This window comes from Gossypium arboreum, chromosome 5, assembly GCF_025698485.1.
Source record: "Gossypium arboreum isolate Shixiya-1 chromosome 5, ASM2569848v2, whole genome shotgun sequence".
In the NCBI taxonomy this organism is placed as follows: Eukaryota; Viridiplantae; Streptophyta; class Magnoliopsida; order Malvales; family Malvaceae; genus Gossypium; species Gossypium arboreum.
In genome coordinates, this window is record NC_069074.1 from 92781304 (window position 1) to 92802269 (window position 20966).

At 35.7% G+C, this 20966-nt stretch overlaps 5 protein-coding genes across 7 annotated transcripts; 1 reads left to right on the forward strand and 4 right to left on the reverse strand.

Moving 5' to 3' along the window:
* The first annotated feature begins 960 nt into the window (after nt 1-960).
* Nucleotides 961-4632, forward strand: LOC108489330 (LRR receptor-like serine/threonine-protein kinase RGI3). The gene is made up of 2 exons (XM_017793790.2): nt 961-3918; nt 4005-4632. Exons 1-2 carry the CDS (start codon nt 1116-1118, stop codon nt 4454-4456), a joined length of 3255 nt encoding a protein of 1084 aa, XP_017649279.1. The 5' UTR covers nt 961-1115; the 3' UTR covers nt 4457-4632.
* LOC108489331 (uncharacterized) lies at nt 4209-9166 on the reverse strand. Of its 3 annotated transcripts, none has more exons than XM_053028221.1 (7): nt 8956-9166; nt 8338-8612; nt 7571-7709; nt 6997-7089; nt 6753-6840; nt 5540-5846; nt 4209-4972 (listed from the first exon to the last, which is right to left on the reverse strand). In XM_053028221.1, exons 1-6 carry the CDS (start codon nt 9144-9146, stop codon nt 5559-5561), a joined length of 1074 nt encoding a protein of 357 aa, XP_052884181.1. In that variant the 5' UTR covers nt 9147-9166; the 3' UTR covers nt 4209-4972; nt 5540-5558. The 3 variants fall into 3 exon arrangements, with proteins under 3 accessions (XP_052884181.1, XP_017649281.2, XP_017649280.2); XM_017793792.2 differs by having other exon boundaries at nt 5521-5846; XM_017793791.2 differs by having other exon boundaries at nt 4816-5846.
* Nucleotides 9167-9718: 552 nt separating this feature from the next.
* On the reverse strand, nt 9719-11524 carry LOC108487290 (UDP-glucose iridoid glucosyltransferase-like). Its single transcript, XM_017791592.2, has 2 exons — nt 10900-11524; nt 9719-10810 (listed from the first exon to the last, which is right to left on the reverse strand). Exons 1-2 carry the CDS (start codon nt 11390-11392, stop codon nt 9930-9932), a joined length of 1374 nt encoding a protein of 457 aa, XP_017647081.1. The 5' UTR covers nt 11393-11524; the 3' UTR covers nt 9719-9929.
* Nucleotides 11525-12155: 631 nt separating this feature from the next.
* Nucleotides 12156-13616, reverse strand: LOC108487946 (uncharacterized). The gene is made up of 2 exons (XM_017792279.2): nt 13386-13616; nt 12156-13285 (listed from the first exon to the last, which is right to left on the reverse strand). The coding sequence occupies exon 2, from the start codon at nt 13191-13193 to the stop codon at nt 12306-12308; it is 888 nt and encodes a 295-aa protein (XP_017647768.1). The 5' UTR covers nt 13194-13285; nt 13386-13616; the 3' UTR covers nt 12156-12305.
* Nucleotides 13617-13840: 224 nt separating this feature from the next.
* Nucleotides 13841-20769, reverse strand: LOC108487376 (kinesin-like protein KIN-14F). Its single transcript, XM_053028944.1, is given in 17 exon segments — nt 13841-14165; nt 14260-14948; nt 15047-15223; nt 15306-15469; nt 15549-16048; nt 16050-16234; nt 16331-16437; nt 16523-16702; nt 16790-16885; nt 16974-17055; nt 17172-17396; nt 17554-17622; nt 17720-18079; nt 18326-18469; nt 18580-18743; nt 20142-20347; nt 20512-20769. Coding segments are annotated over 16 exon segments (3429 nt in total). The 5' UTR covers nt 20296-20347; nt 20512-20769; the 3' UTR covers nt 13841-14032.
* Nucleotides 20770-20966: the final 197 nt, after the last annotated feature.

The following is a 20966-nucleotide window of genomic DNA, read 5'->3' on the forward strand; positions in this document are numbered from 1 at the left end:
ATGTTTGGATATTTGCTAATTACACAACACATTATTGCTCCTTATTTCAAGCTTAAGACATTCCATCCTTATTTTTATCTATTTCTTAAAATTCGGTTTTTAAAATTTTCGAGTCATTTTATGGGAGTTTAGTGTTTGCATCGTTCAAGTTTGAGACTTGAGTTTTTCGGGTTTGGATTATTTTGATTACTTGCATGAGTCATCTTAAATATAGATTCGAGTTAAATAAATCGGGTTTGTAGACTTTTTATGTTCAAGTTTGGGTTAACTAGGTTAAGTTCTAGTTATTAAGTTCTAGGTTAAGATTTTACTATCTTTTTGAGGGTGGAGAAAAATAAAAATAATTGATAATTGATTTGAATAATATTTTTTTAAAAAAAGTTATAAAATAGTTATTGAATTATTCAAAAGTTTTCATTTAAGTTATTGGGTTATCAAAATCGCTACTACGTGGCCTCTTCTGTTCACATTGCCAACACCAATCAAAAGCTTTCCTTATTATTCTCTTTTACAGTTCAATTTTTTTTTTATGAAATAAATTTAAACGATATGAAACTTGAACTAAAATCTAAACAACTTTCTTTTTCAATCTTCAACATTGACCGTCAGATAAACTTAAGGTATGTTCTTTCACTCGTTGATAGGTACTGATTCACTGTACTAACTATCGAGTTTTTACTTGAGCTTACTAGCTAAACTTTAGAAAAAAAATTAACTACCTAGTGACTTAAATAAATTTTTTTGAATAATTCAATAAATTAAATGAAAACTTTTGAATAATTTAGTAACTATTTTGTAATTTTTTGAAGTTGAGTAACCAAAACATAAACTTATAGTTTATGAGTTTGACTGTAGTTTACCAATAGCTTAATTACGATAATAACAACCGAACTAAAACTCAATTTACGAATATTTCAATAAAAAAATTGGATAAGATAATATATTAATTTAAAGAAGTACAGCTATTAGAATAATGATGGAAAAAGAGAAGAGCACTTGGGGATTTCAAAATCTTCAGCTTTTTGGTTCTATAAACAAAAAATTCTTTTACACAAAAGCATGGTGTTCCACCCTCAACAATCCCAAAACAGATCACTTGTTTCCTTCTCAAAGCAATGCCTTCAACTCTAAACACTCTCTTTTTTCTTATTTCAATTACCTTCCTTTTCTTCCACCACCATTGTTACTCCATTGATGAACAAGGCCAAGCTTTGTTAACATGGAAGAACAGCTTAAACGCCACCAAACCTGCATTAAAATCATGGGATTCATCAGACACTACACCATGCAACTGGTTTGGTGTTCATTGCAATTCCAATGGAGATGTTGTGGAGATAAGCTTGAAATCAATGGAGTTACAAGGCTCATTGCCTTCAAATTTCCAATCTTTGAAATCCTTGAAGACCCTCATACTTTCATCAAACAATCTCAGTGGTGTGATTCCTAAAGAGTTTGGTGATTATAATGAACTCAACCTTATTGATCTTAGTGGGAATTTTCTCACTGGTGAAATCCCAACGGAAATTTGTAAGCTGAAGAAATTGAAGACCTTGGCTTTGGACAGTAACTATCTTGGAGGTAAAATCCCATCAATGATGGGTAATCTTAGTGGTCTTGTTTATTTAACGCTTTATGATAATCAACTCAATGGTGAAATACCAAAGAGTATTGGTGAATTGAAAATGCTTCAAGTGTTTAGAGGTGGTGGGAATAAGGATCTTAATGGTGAATTGCCATTAGAGATTGGGAACTGCACCAGCTTACTGATGTTAGGCCTAGCTGAAACCAGCATTACAGGCAACCTTCCTTCATCAATTGGGATGTTGAAAAGGGTCCAAACTATAGCTATTTATACATCTTTATTATCGGGTTCAATCCCTGAAGAGATTAGTAATTGTAGTGAGCTCCAAAATCTTTACTTGTATCAGAATTCTATATCTGGTTCAATCCCAAGGGGCATTGGTCAGCTTAACAAGCTTCAGAGTTTACTATTATGGCAGAACAGCTTAGTTGGTACCATCCCGGATGAGCTCGGTACCTGTTCGGAGCTGACGGTGGTCGATTTATCTGAGAATCTACTTACAGGTAGCATACCAAGAAGCATTGGGAAACTATTTAAGCTTCAAGAGCTTCAATTGAGTGTTAACCAGTTATCAGGTACAATTCCTTTGGAAATCTTGAACTGTTCGGAGTTGATTAATCTCGAGATAGATAATAATGCATTATCCGGCGAGATTCCGGTCAATATTGGCAAGCTAAAGAGTTTGTCTATATTCTTTGCTTGGCAAAATAAGTTGACCGGTAATGTTCCTGATAGTCTTTCTCAATGCAAAGATCTTCAAGCTCTTGATTTGTCTTATAATAGTCTATCAGGTTCAATCCCAAAAGACATTTTTGGGTTGAAAAACTTCACCAAGTTACTGCTGCTGGCCAACGATTTATCTGGTTTTATTCCACCGGAAATTGGAAACTGTACCAATTTGTATAGGTTGAGGTTAAACGGTAATAGACTTGCAGGGACCATTCCATCAGAGATTGGAAACCTGAAGGGCTTGAACTTTGTTGATTTAAGCGAGAATCGGTTCGTTGGAGGGATTCCTCTGTCGATATCTGGATGTCGAAACCTCGAGTTTCTTGACCTCCATTCGAATGAACTTGCAGGTTCCTTGCCAGATACTCTTCCTACAAGCCTCCAGTATGTTGACATTTCAGACAACAGTCTTACAGGTCAACTGAGTCATAGTATTGGGTCCTTGAGTGAATTGACTAAGCTTAACTTGGGAAAGAATCGACTTGCGGGTCAAATTCCGGCCGAGATATCATCTTGCAGTAAGCTCCAGTTGGTAAACCTGGGTGACAATGGTTTCTTTGGTGAACTCCCAAAGGAGCTAGGCCAGATTCCGGCACTCGAAATCTCTCTGAACCTTAGTTGGAATCGGTTTTCGGGCAAAATCCCATCCGAGTTCTCTGGTCTTACAAAGCTAGCAATACTTGACTTGTCCCATAACAAGTTCTCTGGCAAGTTAGATGTTCTTACAAGTCTTCAAAACCTTGTTTCACTTAATGTCTCCTTCAATGACTTCTCAGGTGAGTTGCCGAATTCATCTTTTTTCCGGAAACTCCCATTAAGTGACCTTGAATCAAACAAAGGCCTATATATCTCCAATGGTGTTGTATCTTCTTCTGATCTTGAACATTCGAGGCATGTTGGACCAGCAGTGAAGCTAGTGATGTCGATCCTCATAAGTGCCAGTGTGATCCTAGTACTACTTGCTATCTTCGCGTTAATCCGTGCTCGATTTTTCAACAATGGCCTTATGGAAGATTATACTTGGGAAGTGACTCTGTATCAGAAACTCGACTTCTCGATCGATGACATAGTCCACAACTTGACATCATCTAACGTGATCGGCACTGGGAGCTCCGGGGTTGTATACAGGGTAACGATTCCGAATGGCGAAACGTTGGCAGTTAAGAAAATGTGGTCATCAGAAGAGTATGGGGCCTTCACTTCTGAAATCGAGACTCTAGGCTCGATCAGGCATAGGAACATTGTAAGGCTTCTCGGTTGGGGTTCGAACACGAATTTGAAGCTACTGTTTTACAATTATCTGCCGAACGGAAGCTTGAGTTCGCTCATTCACAGTGGCGGTAAGGGAGGAGCTGATTGGGAGGCACGTTTTGACATCGTGCTAGGCATAGCACATGCCCTCGCGTATTTGCACCATGATTGTGTGCCTTCAATCTTGCATGGTGACGTTAAAGCCATGAATGTCTTATTAGGTCCTTGCTATGAGCCTTACTTGGCTGACTTTGGGTTAGCTAGAGTTTTGAATAACAATGGTGACGATAATGATAAAGTTTCAAAATCAAGTCCGAGGCCACATTTAGCTGGTTCATATGGATATATGGCTCCAGGTATTTGTTTAAATTTTTTTTTCAATTTTTTCGATCTTTTCGATTAAGCTTTAATTTTTTTTTTATATACAATGGTTACCTTTCAGAACATGCAACAATGCGACGTATTACAGAAAAAAGTGATGTCTATAGTTTTGGTGTCGTTCTATTAGAGGTGTTAACCGGAAGGCACCCACTTGACCCAACTTTACCAGGTGGTGCACACTTGGTTCAATGGGTTCGAGATCATTTGGCTAGCAAGGGAGACCCGAGTGAAATCCTAGACCCAAAGCTCAAAGGAAGGACTGATCCTGCCATGCATGAAACGTTGCAGACATTAGCTGTATCGTTCCTTTGTGTTAGCACCCGACCTGAAGATCGACCGATAATGAAAGATGTCGTTGCAATGCTCAAAGAAATCCGTCATCTTGAAGCATTAAGGTTTGAAACTGACGTTTCAAAGGGAGCCTTAACACAATCACCACCATCCAAAATAGTGGTTGCAGATGGATCATCGAACTGCTCGTTTACTTTCTCCGATGATTCGCTCCAATTTTGAAGATGGGGTTTTCGAGTTGCAGCTATGTTTGTAGATTGTAATAATTAAGTACTTAGCTTTCACCTTATGTAGAATATTAGCATATGTAACCAACAGTAAAACCAAAAACCTATTTGGTTTAATTTGAATTCGATTGTTAGTGTTGGATTTAAGCAATTAGAATTTTATTACAAGAATGAGATTCTGTGTCTCCAAACCTAGCTCAACTCACGTGGTCCCATCTTCCCTACATCACATGTCCATGTGCTGTCTGAAAATGACATTACTTTCAGCAATGCAAAAGCCTAACCTAAGTTTGGAACACTCTGTATGTCCTAATCTGCACAGCACATGCTACTAACAAACTTCAAACTCGGATATAAGAATCGAATACGGGTTATATCATATCTCATACCCGAATAAAAACGTCAAACATAAATGTCGGATATAAAGTCGAACATAAGTGGCAAGATAATTATACATCGAATATACATAGAAAAACAAAATAAGTGTCCCATAATGATATAATGCTCCAACCTGCAAAAGAATTATGATCCACAGATGTTAAAGATAATGCAGCTCCACTAGCAACGGCTACTGTCATTGTCTCAATATTTTGATGTTTTTGTCTCAAGATTTCAAAAAACAACAAACAGACAGATGAAACACATCCACTAATTGCTCAAATTCTTACAAGCTTTTTAATCAAGAATTCATCTATAAGCTAACGACACGGCTGTAAAAAAAAAATGGTCAATCTAATCAATGTCAAGACTCGAGATGGTATCAACAGGTTAGAAATGGCCTATGTTAATTGGAAATGGGTGTGAGCATCAAATACGAGTATTCAAGCATGGATTTTTTTTTTTTTTTTACAAGACATGGGTGTCAGACACGAGTACTCGGAGCAATATAGGTAATCACATCCGGATTAGAGTCTATGGGGCACTATGGTAAGGTTTATGTTAGGAGTTAAGATGAGCTGTTTATCAGGGTTGGCATTTCAAAGAAGTGATCCTATCTATATTTTCCCTGAGATACATTTCAAAATTCAAACAACGGGTATCAAAATCTAAAGTCAAAACCTGGGTGCTGAACCATAACTGAGTAGCTTTTGGTGCCTTTAGGAAGGATACTGAGATTCCAACTTCTTTAAAACAGAACCAATAACACCCCAGTTGAAACCGCGATACTGAAGCCACCGAACAATCCTTGACTTCCGTGTCTCTTTGGGAACATCTCGACCTCGAAGCCATTGCTTCGAGGCCTGAATTAATAGGTGATCCATTGAAAGCTTTGAAAAGCCAAGTCGGGATTCCTGATCATCATTTGAGTCACTATCCCGGCCCTCGAAAACTAGTTTTAACGCATTTTCTGCATCAGCTTCACTTATACCCTTCTTGAACAATGCCTGATTCAACATTTTCATGAGAATTCAAAATTTTTGCTTGAAAACAAAAAAATGCGAGAAATCAACAAGTCATTTTACTTCTTTACCTTAGTTATTTCCGTTTCTTTTATTACAAATAAAACAGTGAATGTACCTGAGAGGTCCTTGTATTCTAGGGGCCTAATCAAATTAGTCCCTCTACTATTAAGTGGATCAATTTAGTCCCTGTAATACTAAAAAGAATCAACTAAGATCAAATTGGAATAGAGTTAATATTTTATTGTTTAAAAGATATCATTTACTGTTTAATAGAGTAACTATCTTTTTAAAGTTTTTGTGGTTCTGTAAATGAAATCTTTTGTTTGGAATTGAACTGCGACTGAAACAAATAACTTTCAAGACATTTTTTTATACAGTAAATGTTAACTGTGCTACTATTTGGACTTATTTGATTCTTTTTAATAGTATAGGGACTAAATTGATCCATTTAATAATAGGACTAATTTGATCCAATCCCTATAATATAAGGACCTCCTAGGTACTTTAACCCAAATGAAACCTAGAGGCTAAATATTATGATCAATTATAAAAACAGCAAGTTCATTGTACATATAGGACTAAAATGGTCAAATTATAGTTTTGGTCTCTCTACTATATTAAAATTTAAGATCTTGTCCCTTATACTTTAATTTTGCATAATTTTGTACTCTTACTTTTGTAATATTATTAGTTAGCCCAAATTATGCCAAATAAATTTAGTACCAGGACTAAATCCCAAATTTTAGTATAGTAGAGGGATCAAAACCAACTTTCTGAGAAACTTAGTACTAGCAACCAAACAAAGCCTTATTTGTCAATATGGTTTTAACATAATTACGAAACAAAAGAAGTTACTCCAAAATTTTAATTCGAAAGAGGAGTGCTTACTTGCTTGATTCTCCTTGGTCCCCAGGTTGATGAAGACCATCTAGATCGAGAAAATGCTTCCGCATACAAACTATCATTGATCAACCCTCTACAATAGGCCAAAATAGTCGAATTAGTTGTTTAACATGCGATAAAATCAAAAGGAATATAATGTAGAAAAAGTTAACTGAATAAATTACATATAGAACCAAATACGACACCCTCGAAAAAGTCAATACGATATCTTTCCTTATAATCCACACACCTATTTTGTAAATCAGTAATCAATGTCTCGACAATATCCAGATCAAATCTCTTGCCAAGCAGTTTCTTTCTCAGTTCAACTGCGGTAAATGCTCTGCAGAAAATGAAGATTGCATTCAGTGAAGAACTAGTGAAAATGAATACACTACATAGGGTAAAAGTACCATGGAGGCCCTTATATTAGGAGTTGGATTATATTTTACCCCCTTTACTAAAAAAAATAGCAAATTAATTCCTGTACATTAAATCAAAGAGCAACTGGTCATTATTTTCATCTATTTTTATTGTTAAAAACTGACCTGACTGATGGAATAACCAGACAATTACACATGGCACACCACGTATACCTTATGCTGACGTACAAGGACCAGTTTTCAACAGTAAAAATAGATGAAAGTTTTAATAAAAGGATCGGTTTGCTCTTTGATCTAACGTACAAGGACTAATTTGCCCATTTTTTTTAATAGAGGGAGCAAAATGCAATATGACCTTTAGTAGAAGGGCCTCCATTATACTTTTAGCGCTACATAGTGAAATAATTAGTGAATTTCATATCCAAGAAATAGCGTGTTAACCTTGCTGCAAGTAATTCAATTGCCGACTTCTCAGCATCTGACATTCTCTTGCAAACTTGTAACGAATTCTTTCTGTTCATGTTTTGTCCTTGAGGCACCTCCTCAACCACCTCTACAGGTTTCACCATTATTTCATCACCTACAAATAGGAGCAATTTAATTTTCCCAAATCAATGTGTAATAACAATTTAAGCCGTATGAATCTAAAAATACTAAGAAGACTAAACTTGGTAATGTGTTTGTGTTTCCATCTTAAAGGCCATCACTAGCCCAAACTAACATATATTACCGTCTGAGCTTCTACAAATGGACATAAAAACAATTCGAGAAGAAAAAGAAAAATCATTACATCCACAAAGCCAGAAACAATAATTTTATTGATGTTCGCACGCACGAGTCAAAGTAAGCCATCAAGAAGTGCAAACTTTATTACCAATGTAAACTTATATAAACTGACATAAATACGACTCGGGAAACCATTCCATCCACAATGCTGTGAGTTTGAAACCCACAATTCTAGCGATGTTTGCATACACCAATCTCGTAAACCATCAATTCTCATGCACAAAACTTGTAAACTATATTACCAGTATAAACTTCTATACATGGACATAAATACAATCCAAAAAGACCATTACATCCGTAATGCTGTGAGTTCAAAATCAACAATTTTATCAGTGTTCACAAACAAGAGTCTCATAAACCATCAATTCCCAATAGCAATCCACTAGGATTAGACACTACAACATGTTCACTATCATTCATACCTTGTTGAACATCATCATGTAATGCAATTTTCTTGAACATTCCGCTTTGTGTTTGTGACTTTTTATCAATAACACTGTCTTCATTGTTTGTAAACTTTCTACCAAATACATTCGAAGCAGCGCTTTTACGAGATTCATTCTTACTCAAACCCTTTGAATGTGAAGAAGTTTCGGGCTCTTCAGTTTCCAAAGATTTCTTTGGTATATACCTTACTGGAACTGATGAACTATATTCCTTCTCTTTCAAACAAAAGATTGCCTTGTTGCCATTCACCCTGAAAAGTCAAAGCTTTAGAACTAGGCAAGTCGGGTCAATCTAGATTGGGCCAAATCGAGTTTTAATATTTTCGGATCATTTCAGTTTGAGTCAGTTTAAGTTATTCGAGTTTTTGGGTTGGGTCATCACGGTTGGGATTATTTCGGGTTCAGGCGACTTCGGATTACACTGACGTTTAATGATCAAATTGGATTAGGTCAACTTAGGGTTCGGATTGATCAAACGTGAAACAGGTGAATCAAAGTACCAATTTTCCTTCACTCACTTTCATTTTCCTACGAAACAAACAGAGAATAGAAAAATAAAAAAAAAAAACCAAAATTTGGAGTGAGAGAGCTTACCAGGGAAAGGAGAAAACTCGAAACTGAAGTGTGGATGAGATTTTGAAGCTAAAATTACCCGCAAAAATCGACATTTTGAGAATCTTCAATTTCAAGTTCAGAGATTTTAGTTCTGTTAAAACTTTAAAATACCTAACCTGAAGTTTGTGTCCGAACGACAGCGAACTGACTGGTAATTTAAACGCGCCCATTTTTATCAACTACGCCTATTATTGGTAAATTTATGATTTGGTTATAAAACTTTAAAAAGTTATAAAATAGTCTCTAAATTATTCACTCGACTATTAAAATTATTGTTGTATTGCCTTTTTTATTCCTATCGTCAGCAATAATCGAAAGCTCTTATTTCCTTTTGTTTTACAATTCATTTTCTATTATGAAACAATTTTAAACATCAATAATCTTTAGACCAAAAGCCAACAACTTTCTTCTTTTATTTTGATACTAACCATCAAAGCAATATAAATCTAACCTGCCAATTCTCGTGGGAAATTCATTGGGTATTTGTTTGTGAAGTAATTGCAAGTAAAGTCATTCATTGTTTTGGATGTTTGTAATTGGGTCCTTGAAGTCCAGTTTTCAATTTTGATAATTTGTCTATTGCTACCAGTTTCGTTCAATCATGTTTTAAAGAGATAATTTATTATTAGTATTTGTTTTATTCATTTATTATTGACTATTACCCTTAATCTGAACGAGAATGTATTGTATAAAATTATGATTATACGTCATCCCTATCACTTTCAAATAGTAGAATAACAAATTTATAGAAAAAATATGAAATCATAGTTTGATACGATCCCTTCTCTAACCTGAACAAAAACAGAGGACTTATAGTGATATATATTTGTAGTAAAACACTATATTGATGCTACAAATGTTTATGCTTTTTCTAGATAGCATGTTATTTGTAAGATATAGAGATCACAGTGCCATACAATAAACTGAAAATAGAACAACAAGGATGTTTAATTTCATGTCTCTGAAACTGTTATCTGCTTTATTAACCCATTGAAAGAACTTGTAGAACCGTCTTCCATAAGACAAAGAGCAGCTTTCTTCTTCAAATCCATAGCTCTCTTTCTGATATCCTTTCCTTCCATATCCACCATTAGTCTTTTTATTGTTCTTTCTATATTCCCTCTTTCTAGATTCTGCAATTCCAGGCCTATTTTCCAAACATTACATATGTAACTTGTGTTCAAGAGTTGGTCGCCAAAGAAAGGTCTGCATAGCATTGGTACCCCTTCACAAATGCTCTCAATGGTTGAATTCCACCCACAGTGGCTCCAAAATCCACCCACTGCACCATGAGCCAACACTTCCTTTTGAGGTGCCCATTTCACAATGCAACCTCTTTCTCCCACACTCTCCTCAAACCCATTTGGCAAAGATTCAATCCATTCTGAGCCACAAACCATACCAGGTCTAACCACCCACAGGAAGGGTTGTTTACTGTTGGATAATCCCCAAGCTGTCTCAATTAGTTCTTGCTTATCAATGTTGGCAATGCTACCAAAGCTCACATAGATGACAGATTTGGGGGCTTGTTTATTAAGCCAAGAGATGCATTTATCATCTTCAGTCAATAATGAGCCGCAAATGGCTGGAGCTAATTTGTGTAATGGTCCTACAATGAAAATTGGAGTAGGAAAGTATTGTCTTACCTTTGACAGTGCTTCTAGTTCCAAAAATTCCATTGAGTTCACAATTATAGCTGATGAGAACTTCATCGCATTTGTGAATGCAGCTCTCACCTCCATGATCGCTTGAGTCGGATTCTGTACTATTAATGCTCGTAAGCGTTGAAGCTGCAGAGCTTGAAGCTCTGGTGATTCAATTCCAGACATTAATTCTGCAACACAAATTTAACCCAGACCAAAATTACGTATGATCATCATGTATACAACTTGTTGCAACCAAATATTAAAGTGGTATGTATACCTTTCTCACCAAGTTGAGGAAGTACCGGAAATAATAGCAATGTTGTAGCCGAACCTGTACGCAAAGTTATCCCGGGTAGCCCCAGATCGTTGACTATAGTTTGAGCACAAAACATGAGTGTATCATAGATGACTGCAGCAATATGGTGATGAGAGTGCAAAATGTTTTCGAGGCATTTTTTTAATGGTGCTGCACAGTTTTTGTTGAGACTCTGCACGGAACCTGCAGCATCTACAGTTGACACTAGAGATTTTTTGAGCTTATCTGCAAGGTCTTCATCTGAGAGTTGAGATTCCTTGATCTTATCTGGTATGGGTACGAAGGTGAATTCGGGGTGGTTTGAAGGGTTAAGAGAGTTCAATTCAGGGTGAACTATAGTAATTGAGAAGCCCTTTGAGTGCAAGATAGTAGCCAGCTGGAGCATGGGAGTTAAGTGGCCTTGGAAGGGTGACATAACAAGCACCAAATGACCGGATTTCTGTTGTTTCTCCATTTTTGTTCTCTCTTTCTCTGGACTTACTGGTGGAAGACTCGAAGGCTAATGGGATCAATAAATAACAAGAAATTAGATATTAAAAACTAATTTTTCCTATATTGGTTTGCTTCTGGAAAAAGTGTCAATCAGCACATCAAATTTGACCCTTGCTCTTTTCAAAAAAGGCCTGCTTTAGTCTTTGTTTGAGTGGAAAATAAACCCAGCATTCGTATGATACGTCCAAAATCAACCCCACATCAATTCTATTAAAAAATTTATGAAAATATTTTTATAAATTTTTTATTTTTAAATCAAAACTTTATTTTAATATAATATTTATATTTTAATTTTGTTATTCTGTTATATATATTGATAATATTATTGATTGAGTTCGTATTACAAGTAAACTTGTTTATGGGTCGGGCCGGGTTGTCTACCTAAAAAATGGAAGGATTTAATTCTAAACTAATTTTGGTGCAATTAGAATTTTTGATATGATATATTAACGTCTTTAAATTTTATTTTACTCACTATTTAATTTATTTAAATTTAATTATAAAATATAAAAAATTATATTTAAATAATAGAATGAATAATCAAGTTGTTTTAAATTAAAGAACAAACAATATCTAAGTTTTGACCCAATTCATTAACAAAAATTATAGATAAGATAAAATAATCATTGAAAATTTGTGTCACTTTGGATTTTTATTTTATTTAAATTATCAGTGATTTTATGTTCAACATATTTTTAGACATAATCGAGATATGATCTTCTAAATATATATACATATAAAACTTAAAGGTACACTCTTTAGGTTTATATTGAGTTCACCTACAAATCCGGACAACATAGATGTAACATACAATTACCAAACTAGACCAAATCAAAACAAATGTTTATAGTTTCCACCGTGAAAGAGAATGATGCCTACTCAGTTTTCCAAGCATATAAAACATAACAAAACTTTGGAACATTTATGTTGCAATCATCATCACTGTTTATGATAGAATTCGAACCTGGTTCACCTGGTATGAAAATAAATAATCCATGGCTTGAACTGGATTTATTATATAACCAGTCATGTACATCCCAGAAAACTTGTATGGATGTTTTGTTAACTGTGACTATTTCATTTCCTCTGAACCTCCAATGAAGGTTCATAACTCGAATAATGGTGGTACCGTCTATGGTAACCCACATTTCGGGATCATCGGGATCGGATAGACAGTTCTCGATTATAATGTCGTGTTCTTGTATCCCTTCACCTAGTTTGGTCTTGGAACAAAAGAGTCTTTTCCCACAAATATGCTCTTGCTTGCACAACAAGGTAGGGTCTATCAAGGAAAGTTTTTTCTTGGTTCTTTTTAAAGCATCTTTTGTCATGTCACCTATAACTAATACCACTTTTTCATCACACACCATTGCTACATAATAGTCTGAGCAAGGCTCGGGGCTAGCATTGAACTTCGTTTCTCGAAAATCCCAGTAAATATCGACCCTTTCGCCATCTATTTCGATGTTTTTCAGACCTTTTTTTCCCCAAAATTGCCATCCATTTAAATCAATCTTGCAGGTATTATGGCTTTGATCATCACAAGGACTTTCTACACTTATAGTAAACGAATGGCTAACTGGGCTTTTGCACCATTTAGCCGTTACTTTGCGGTACAAGTCCCCAATATTGGCACCGTAGATAGAGGTGACTGAACATTGTGCAGCATTATCCGTTGTTACCTGATTCTCCTTCTGTTTCCCCGTTGATGGCGGTGGCCTTGGAATATTAGGTAATGCAGCTCCCTCGAGATTTTTTAACATTGTTGAGGCCCTTGGGACAATAGTGTTTCAAACTTGCAGCTGTTACCAAATGCTCTGGCTATATCCGATATGATCCAAATCTACTTTCTTTTCTGCATGAAGTGGATGAGACATTAGCCTCAAATGTTGCATGAATGTAAGATTTGCATCTAAAATAAGCTATTCTGAGAAAGCTGAAAGCCTGAAACTGACCATATACTAGTAGATAATATATTGAAACCGGTACGTATTAGTGGAATGAAAATTTGCAGATATATGAGTTGAAGAAATGGTTCCATGCTAATGGTTTCGGAGTTAGTAACAATGGAAGTTTAACTTTGCAAATTTTACATCTAAACTGAGGTTGTCAATGTTTATCAATCTTAAACAGAAAATTTTCTGGTTTTTCTCTACCATTACTATTTATAGACCTTTGAACAAGTTTTTTAAAAGCCATCTAAATCAATGTCTAAATTTAGGCAATACTTAAAAACAGTAGTGTACAAGATTGTCTGCAAAAAAACAATGGATGAAAAATAAGTTATCTGGTATTTGGTTTGAAAAACATATGGATGCAATTATTCACTCATAACCGAGTCCGGTTAACATTTTATTCATATAACTTGTGTTTGAAGGTATCCTTGATTATATTTAATGAAATATAGACCTTCTCTCAAGTAAAACAAATCATATATAGATATGTATGTTTTTAAGTGTACATATAATCAGCTTCAATGACATATCTTGATCAGCAAATGCAACCTGGAATTTGGAAACACCAACCTCAGTACTTACTGTACAAAACCTTTAAAAATATATCGAAGTCCAAGAATTTAATTCCCCTATATACTGTAGTATCATCAAGGCAAAACCAAAAATTTCCCACGAGGTGATGACCGGCTCCTTCGAAATTCAGGCATCAAAGTTTTACTTCCATCCTTTGCTTGTCGGTTTTTCTCTCCCAAAAAAGGTTCTACTGCTTGCACTGAGCCCCTGCACATGGTAATACAATGTACGTTATGACTAAATTGATGGTATATCATAACTTACAAATGGAAATTGGTAAAAGAACGCATTGAAAGTACACCTTGGTTCAACATTCTGTGAATTCCTGGTGATGTTCTGTCGAAACCTCTTCGTCTTCAACGCGCTGGATGTAAGAGAGCCAATGAGTGTATTCTCATTTTCTGTCTCGGAGAAGTCGCTTTTTCGAGGCTCCTCTATTTTCTCACCTGTATCTATTTCAGAAAGCAATGTGACTGCTGCATCGGTTTTATGAAGTCTTGTAGGCAGTTGGTGCTTCATTTTAGCTTTGCTCTCAGCCTTGCTTTTCCTAATTCCACCTTGTCTAACATTAAGGGCTTGCCTAAACTGCTCTTCTTCGTGTTCCTGATGCAGTTTCTTCATGCTAAGTTTATCAGAGATGCTATCTTGTTTGGAAATCTCTTGAGAACTTACATGAACCCTGGAGGAGTTGCTATCTGCTGATGGGGTCACGGTTGTACTGGCTAAGGATTTGTTAACCGGTACTCTAGCCGGAAATGGTACTTTTGAGACTGGTTGATTTTCAACTGTGTCAGCCTTGATCCTGCTTCTAATTAAGGCTCCTCTATCAGTGGATAAGGACCTCCGAACAGGAGGAGACGGTGACCTTGCATTTACTACACTCGGTAATCTCTCTTCAGCTAGAATAGGCATCTTAGGAAACGTCTCCTTGTCTGCAAACACGGATGGAAATCTTGACCTCCTTTGCTTACCCAAAGAACAGCTTCTAGCCTGAAAAGGATCCAATATAGCCATAAAATAGATGTAAACAGTTTCATTATTCAACAAACTCCAGTCGAACTTTGAATGTCCAATATTTCTTCAGTTACCTCTGTGATTCTATTATCATCACCACGTCTCGGAGATGATTCAGGCTTACGTCTTGGAATATGGAAAGGTGAAACCGCTCTTGCTCGTTGAGATTCAGTCGCGCTTCGAGCATTTCCACCTTTCAGTTGTTCTACTTCTGCTTCTTTCTTTTCCAATGCAAGTTTAAGATTTGATATCTATAACAATTAAATAAGGTATAAGACAATTTTGCATCCAAACTATATATAACAATGGCACTTAAAAATTTTAATAACTTGCCTCTTCTTTAAGTTCTCGGATTTCACTGGTTTCCTTGTTCGATTTAGCTGCCCCGAGTTCTATGGAAGCAACCCTCTCAGCAAACTTCAGTGTGCTTACTGTCTCTCCAATGGAATTGACTTCAGGACTTATGTGTACAAACATTAATGTTTTAGCTTGACCACCTATCACACAAAAAGAAGATATGAACAACTAAAGAACATAAATTGAAACATATGTATATATATGTGTGTATATATATACCTAAAGAATATTGTAATACTTGAGTAAGCTTGCTATTTCTGTAAGGAATATGTGCACTCTTTTGTGCAAGTGCTGAGATGACATCTCCTAGTGCCGAGAGTGATTTATTTATGTGTTGAGCTTCCTTCAATCTGTCACCTACTGCCTCAGACTTATCCACTCTCTCGCTCCCAGCCAAATCCACCAAATGCAGGCAACCTTTGAGAATAGATCCAGAAACCAACTCTTTACCATACACATGAATAGTCAAAACACTGTGAGAACGGCTACTTCGCTCGTTTAAAGCCGTAGCACCTACAGCACGATTCTTTTGACCTGTTCTCATCAGTTCAAGAACATCTTGAGTACTTGAAACTGGAACCCAACTTGCATCAGGCACATTTAGGCCATTCAACTGAGAATTGTTCCGAATATCCAATGTATGGGTTGTTAAGGTGAACCGTGTGCCAGATTCAATAAAGTTATACAGTTCAACTATATAAACAAGAAGTAAATGTGAAAGGATATCTTCTATTCGAGCCATCCATGACTAATAAATCTCTCACTTGTTCATTGTATATTTCAATCATTTGCACACCAACTTCATATTTAACAAAATCTGCTCTCTCCTTGGATATTTGAAACAGGTCATTTAGAGCACGGTAGTTTACACCCCACGTTTGCTCGGTAGTCAAATCCGGTCCACTCTACAAAGAACAAAGAAAATGAATTGCAATTAAAGCTAGATGAAAGGAAAGAAGACTGTGTGCAGTTGGATACACAAGTACGGTTGACGAATATACCATTGTATATGTCTTTCCTGAGCCAGTTTGTCCGTATGCAAAGATGCAAACGTTAAAGCCGTCTAATACAGATCTGACCAGCGATTGAGTGTCGACATATATTTGTTCTGAGAATAATGCCATCACGATATGAATGTAAGAAGAAAGACGTGATGGATAACAAAGACTTAACCATATTGTATAGGAAAATACCTTGTGAGATGGTTGGTCCAAACACTTTGTTAAAAGAGAATACTTTTCTTGCATCTTTGCCCTGCTTTAAAGGATTGACAATCATGATGTTTCCATTTTCTCCTATGTAATCCACAGTTGATTGTCCGTTTGTTTGGCCTTGCAAAAAGGGCCTCACTCGACAGTAAACTCGTATCGTTCCTGTTTGAACATCATAAAAAGGATTTAAGTCAATAACCATTCATAACAAGAATAGATTCAGCTCATGTATCCAACATCGATGCAAACCTTTGAGGTCTTGGACTTGATTGTAAAGCATACGATTTTCTTCTAATACCTTGTGATAAGAAGAGGATGCCACTTCGAGACCCTTGATATGATGCACTAAAAAAGGAAAAATATACAGTTTCATAATTTTATTCAAAAACATGTTAAAATGAATATGTAATGTCTTTGGTTGTAAGATTCTTACCTAGTCTCTTAAGTTCTTCCTCCCAATTTGAATGAATCTGTTTGACTTCAAGCTTTGTTTGTTGAAAATCTAACTTGATGTCCTAAAATGATATAAAACATAAGGCAACAGGATGTCAGTTGTCTAAGGTATGTTTAGAAGTATTCACGAGCTAATGAATGATAGCAGATCAGTTACTAAGGGAAAAAAGTTTCTAACCTGTATTTCTCTCTGCTGAAGATCAAGAAGGTCTGCATTAACAGCAGAATGACTAACGCTATGGCGAACAATGTCTCGTTTCCCACCACAGATGCAGAACTTGGAGACATCATTTGATGCCAGGCTAGTCTTTTGACCGAGATATAGTGAGATGGCTTCTATAAAATTGGATTTCGATAGAGAATTCATGTCAGCTTTCAAGAGTTTCTTCAGAAACAGCCCAAGCTGGAAAAGAAGCAACAAAAGAAACTATTAGATCATTTCAGCTCAGGGAGAATGAAAATAAGGTATTTGTCTTGTAACTAAAAGCATAGTTACTTGCTTTCCAAGGCATAAATACTAATCGGGACAGTGGCATACTGGCAGTTTAAGTTCGTATTACCTGTGTTCCTTGGTAAACAAGCAATGTTGAGAAGTCCTTCACGATCTTACTGATTAATGTATCTACTAACTGCAAATTTGATCAATAAATCATACCGGACTACATGATAAAACAAAGAACCGACTCGGTTTAGACAGATCGATAATTTGGCAAGGATCTTACCTACCATTGCATTCAAGGGGAATTCTTCAATCCCATTGCTGTCTCTAAGGTAAGCTTGTAGAAGCCAAAGACCAAAGCGATCAAAAAGAAAAGCTAGAGCATTGGCAGTTTTGGACTCCTCAATTGTGACTTCATTAGAGAGATGGAGAAACTCCAATAATTGTTCATATTGCGATGATTCTGACCCATCCAGAGAATCATCGGCACTTTCACTTCCAATCAAGGAAGGTAGTGACCCTTTTGGGAAGGCCGTAATCTTTACAGTTCCTCCATATCTCCAAACTCCAATTCCTCCTGCTTGCTTCCATTCATAATATCCTTTCAGACATAGAATGCAGTCCACAACTTTAGTCATTGAACCACCCTGAAGATTCAAGTTTTCTATATTCATTAAACAGCATACTTGAAGCAAATAGAACCATCAAGATAACAATGCAGAAAGCCGGGAAATTTCGAATCAATCAGAAAAAACATGCTTCTTAAAGAAATAATTGATGGAGCTTGAACTACTTGGATTGCAAAGTAGACCAGGTAGAGAAGTATGCTACGAAGGCTGAAGGACTGAAAGCAGTACATAAGTTTAATACATATCTAAGTTCTAATTTCAAACCTTTTCAACATCAGAAGCTTCAAAGGTCAAGAGCTGCATATCTTTCACAGCTACCAAGAAATTCCTCATGTTTTCAAAATACTGAATAGCAGATTGTGCTGCTCCTTCTGTTGACTGGTCTGGGATTATTGGATTTTCCACTATCTGTATACAAACAAGTTTCATAATCAGAAGCAGTTCAATTTTTTATTTCGAACAATGATAGAACATAATAAAGTTTGTGAAAGAAATGTGACAGCGTTCCATTTGAGAACCTTAAGAACAGCTCCAGGATTGACTTTGTTAAGGACATTGCAAAGGATGAGCCCATTTCGAAGTGCAAGGCAAAATTCTTCTTCAGAGGGTTCTTTGGGCAGGGTTTCTGATGCACCTTGGTCCATCTGTCTCAACCATTCTGCTGCTTGGTACCTCCTTGAAGCTGATTGACATAAAGGATTAATGCAGTTAGTTTTTTTCCTCTGTTACTGGGTCTCAGGTTTGAGTATCCTATACTGATATGTGTCTAACAAGGGTATGTCAGTTTTTTCTATGTGTTTGGAGGATCTTTAAAGCTCATATCCTCATATGTATGTGTTAGATAGGAATATCAGGTATGGATACTAAAAAAACAATGAAGAGCCAGAGAACATAAGTTTTTAGACTCCAAATTTCATTAATCTCCCACAAGCAATATGATCCTAAACCCTAATCACAATTTGGAACAACAATTAAAATACTTTGAGCTATTGCTCCTTTGTTATAGCCTTAAAAGTATTAGAACAATGTGATCCTATGTTACTCGGTCTCGAGAGTATGTGCCCGAACATGGATATGTTTAGAATTTTCCAAGTTGTTTCCATGTATTTAGAGGATCATGAAGACTCATATTTCAAAAACTTTTTTGAAAGTGTTACAAATACAATCAAAGTATCAAAACAAATATATGTCCGAAGAACCATAAGTATCAAACTATTACAACTCGGATTGTCTGACAAATCACAAAGTAGAACCAAACTATTACAACACAACTAGAATAAGAACTGGTACAGTTCAGATTAAAGCCAACAAACTAGACTAACTAGACTAGAACTCGCATATGGAAACTGCACGTGATGGGACTTGGAGACCCACTCATATAATTGCACATGACGGATCTCGAACCTAAATGCACAAGACCCAAAGCCTCCGCCTTTGCCAACCGAGCCATGGCCTCATTGGCAAGATCTTAAAAACTAAACTCTACTCATCTATCATTTCATCTGTAAAATATCATATTATTAACATCAAATACTTCACATGCACTTCTCAATTTACCCTTTGTTCCTTTTGTTTTTACCATCATAATTTTTATTAACTGCTTAATTGATGCTCATCATCTATTTAGCCCCAAAAATAAGGAAAAGAAAAAGATGAAAAAGAGAAAGAGACACACTGATAATAATGAGTTGGAATGTCCCAATACCCTACACCAAAACTAAAGTAACATGCAGAAGTGGGTTTTCTTTTATTTTTTACAAAAGATTTTTAAAAACAAGATCCTAGTTCAAGGATAAGGAAAGGGTTAAAACCACTGAAAAATTCTAACTTCAAACATGTTAGAATGTCACTATTGAACCTAAAACTTTAAGACAATACCTTCATGCAACCCCTTTTCTACTTAAAAATTAAATATACACCTAAAAATCCAATTGATGTGGGTCTAAATCAGCACTATGATGGTATCAACAAGTAATAATACTAATGATAATACCAGAAGCAACTTTCTCAGAGAAAGATATATATTATATATGGATGGATGGAATGCATGGATGGATGTGTGTGTATATGTAGAATATACCTGCTTCTTCAGCTTTTCTTTGAGCTAATTCATTTTCATTGAAGACATCATCAGTGTTTGAAGGCTCAACATTGTTAGAGAGTAAAGCCTTTAAACCTTTGAGATTCTTGGAAGGAGAAGTGAAAATTGAATTAGAGTTGATTAGCTGAGGCATTTTATCAGTCACTTTTTCCCCCAAGAAGAGTTCTTGTGAAAGATTTTGATCACTGGACAAAAAAAAAAAGAAAAAGAAACAACAATGTTGGTAAACAACTTAAAAGATGGTAAGAAAAAAAAATGGAAGAAACCATTTTTCTTAAGTTCTGCTAATAATATATGCTTCAAAGAAAACAAGCAGTTTCAGACAAGACACATAAGAAAGAACACTAACCCTTTGGGAGGTACTGAAACAATGGCAGAAACCCAGAAATCTTGGAGAGAATCACAAGTTGAAGGGTTGAAGCTAATTAGTTTAATTACTTTGAACGATCCAATATATAATATTTTATATATAGATATAGATATAGATATAGATATCTGACAACTGATATATGTATGTATGTGAGGGAGAGTGGAAAAGAACAGAGAGAACAAAGAAAAGAACTCCTCAAATTCAAAGTTCAAACGTTGGTGTCTTCATTTTATTAAAGACGACAAAAAGAAGATTGAATATATATATATATATATATATATATATATATGGTGTTTGTTTAATGTTTTGTGATTATTTAAGCATGTATCAACACCGTTGATTACATTTCTTGATTAATGTTTTGTGATGATTAAGTTTGCCATTGATTTCAAAGCATGAAACAGTAATCCATACAGATGCCAACGTGCATTCAA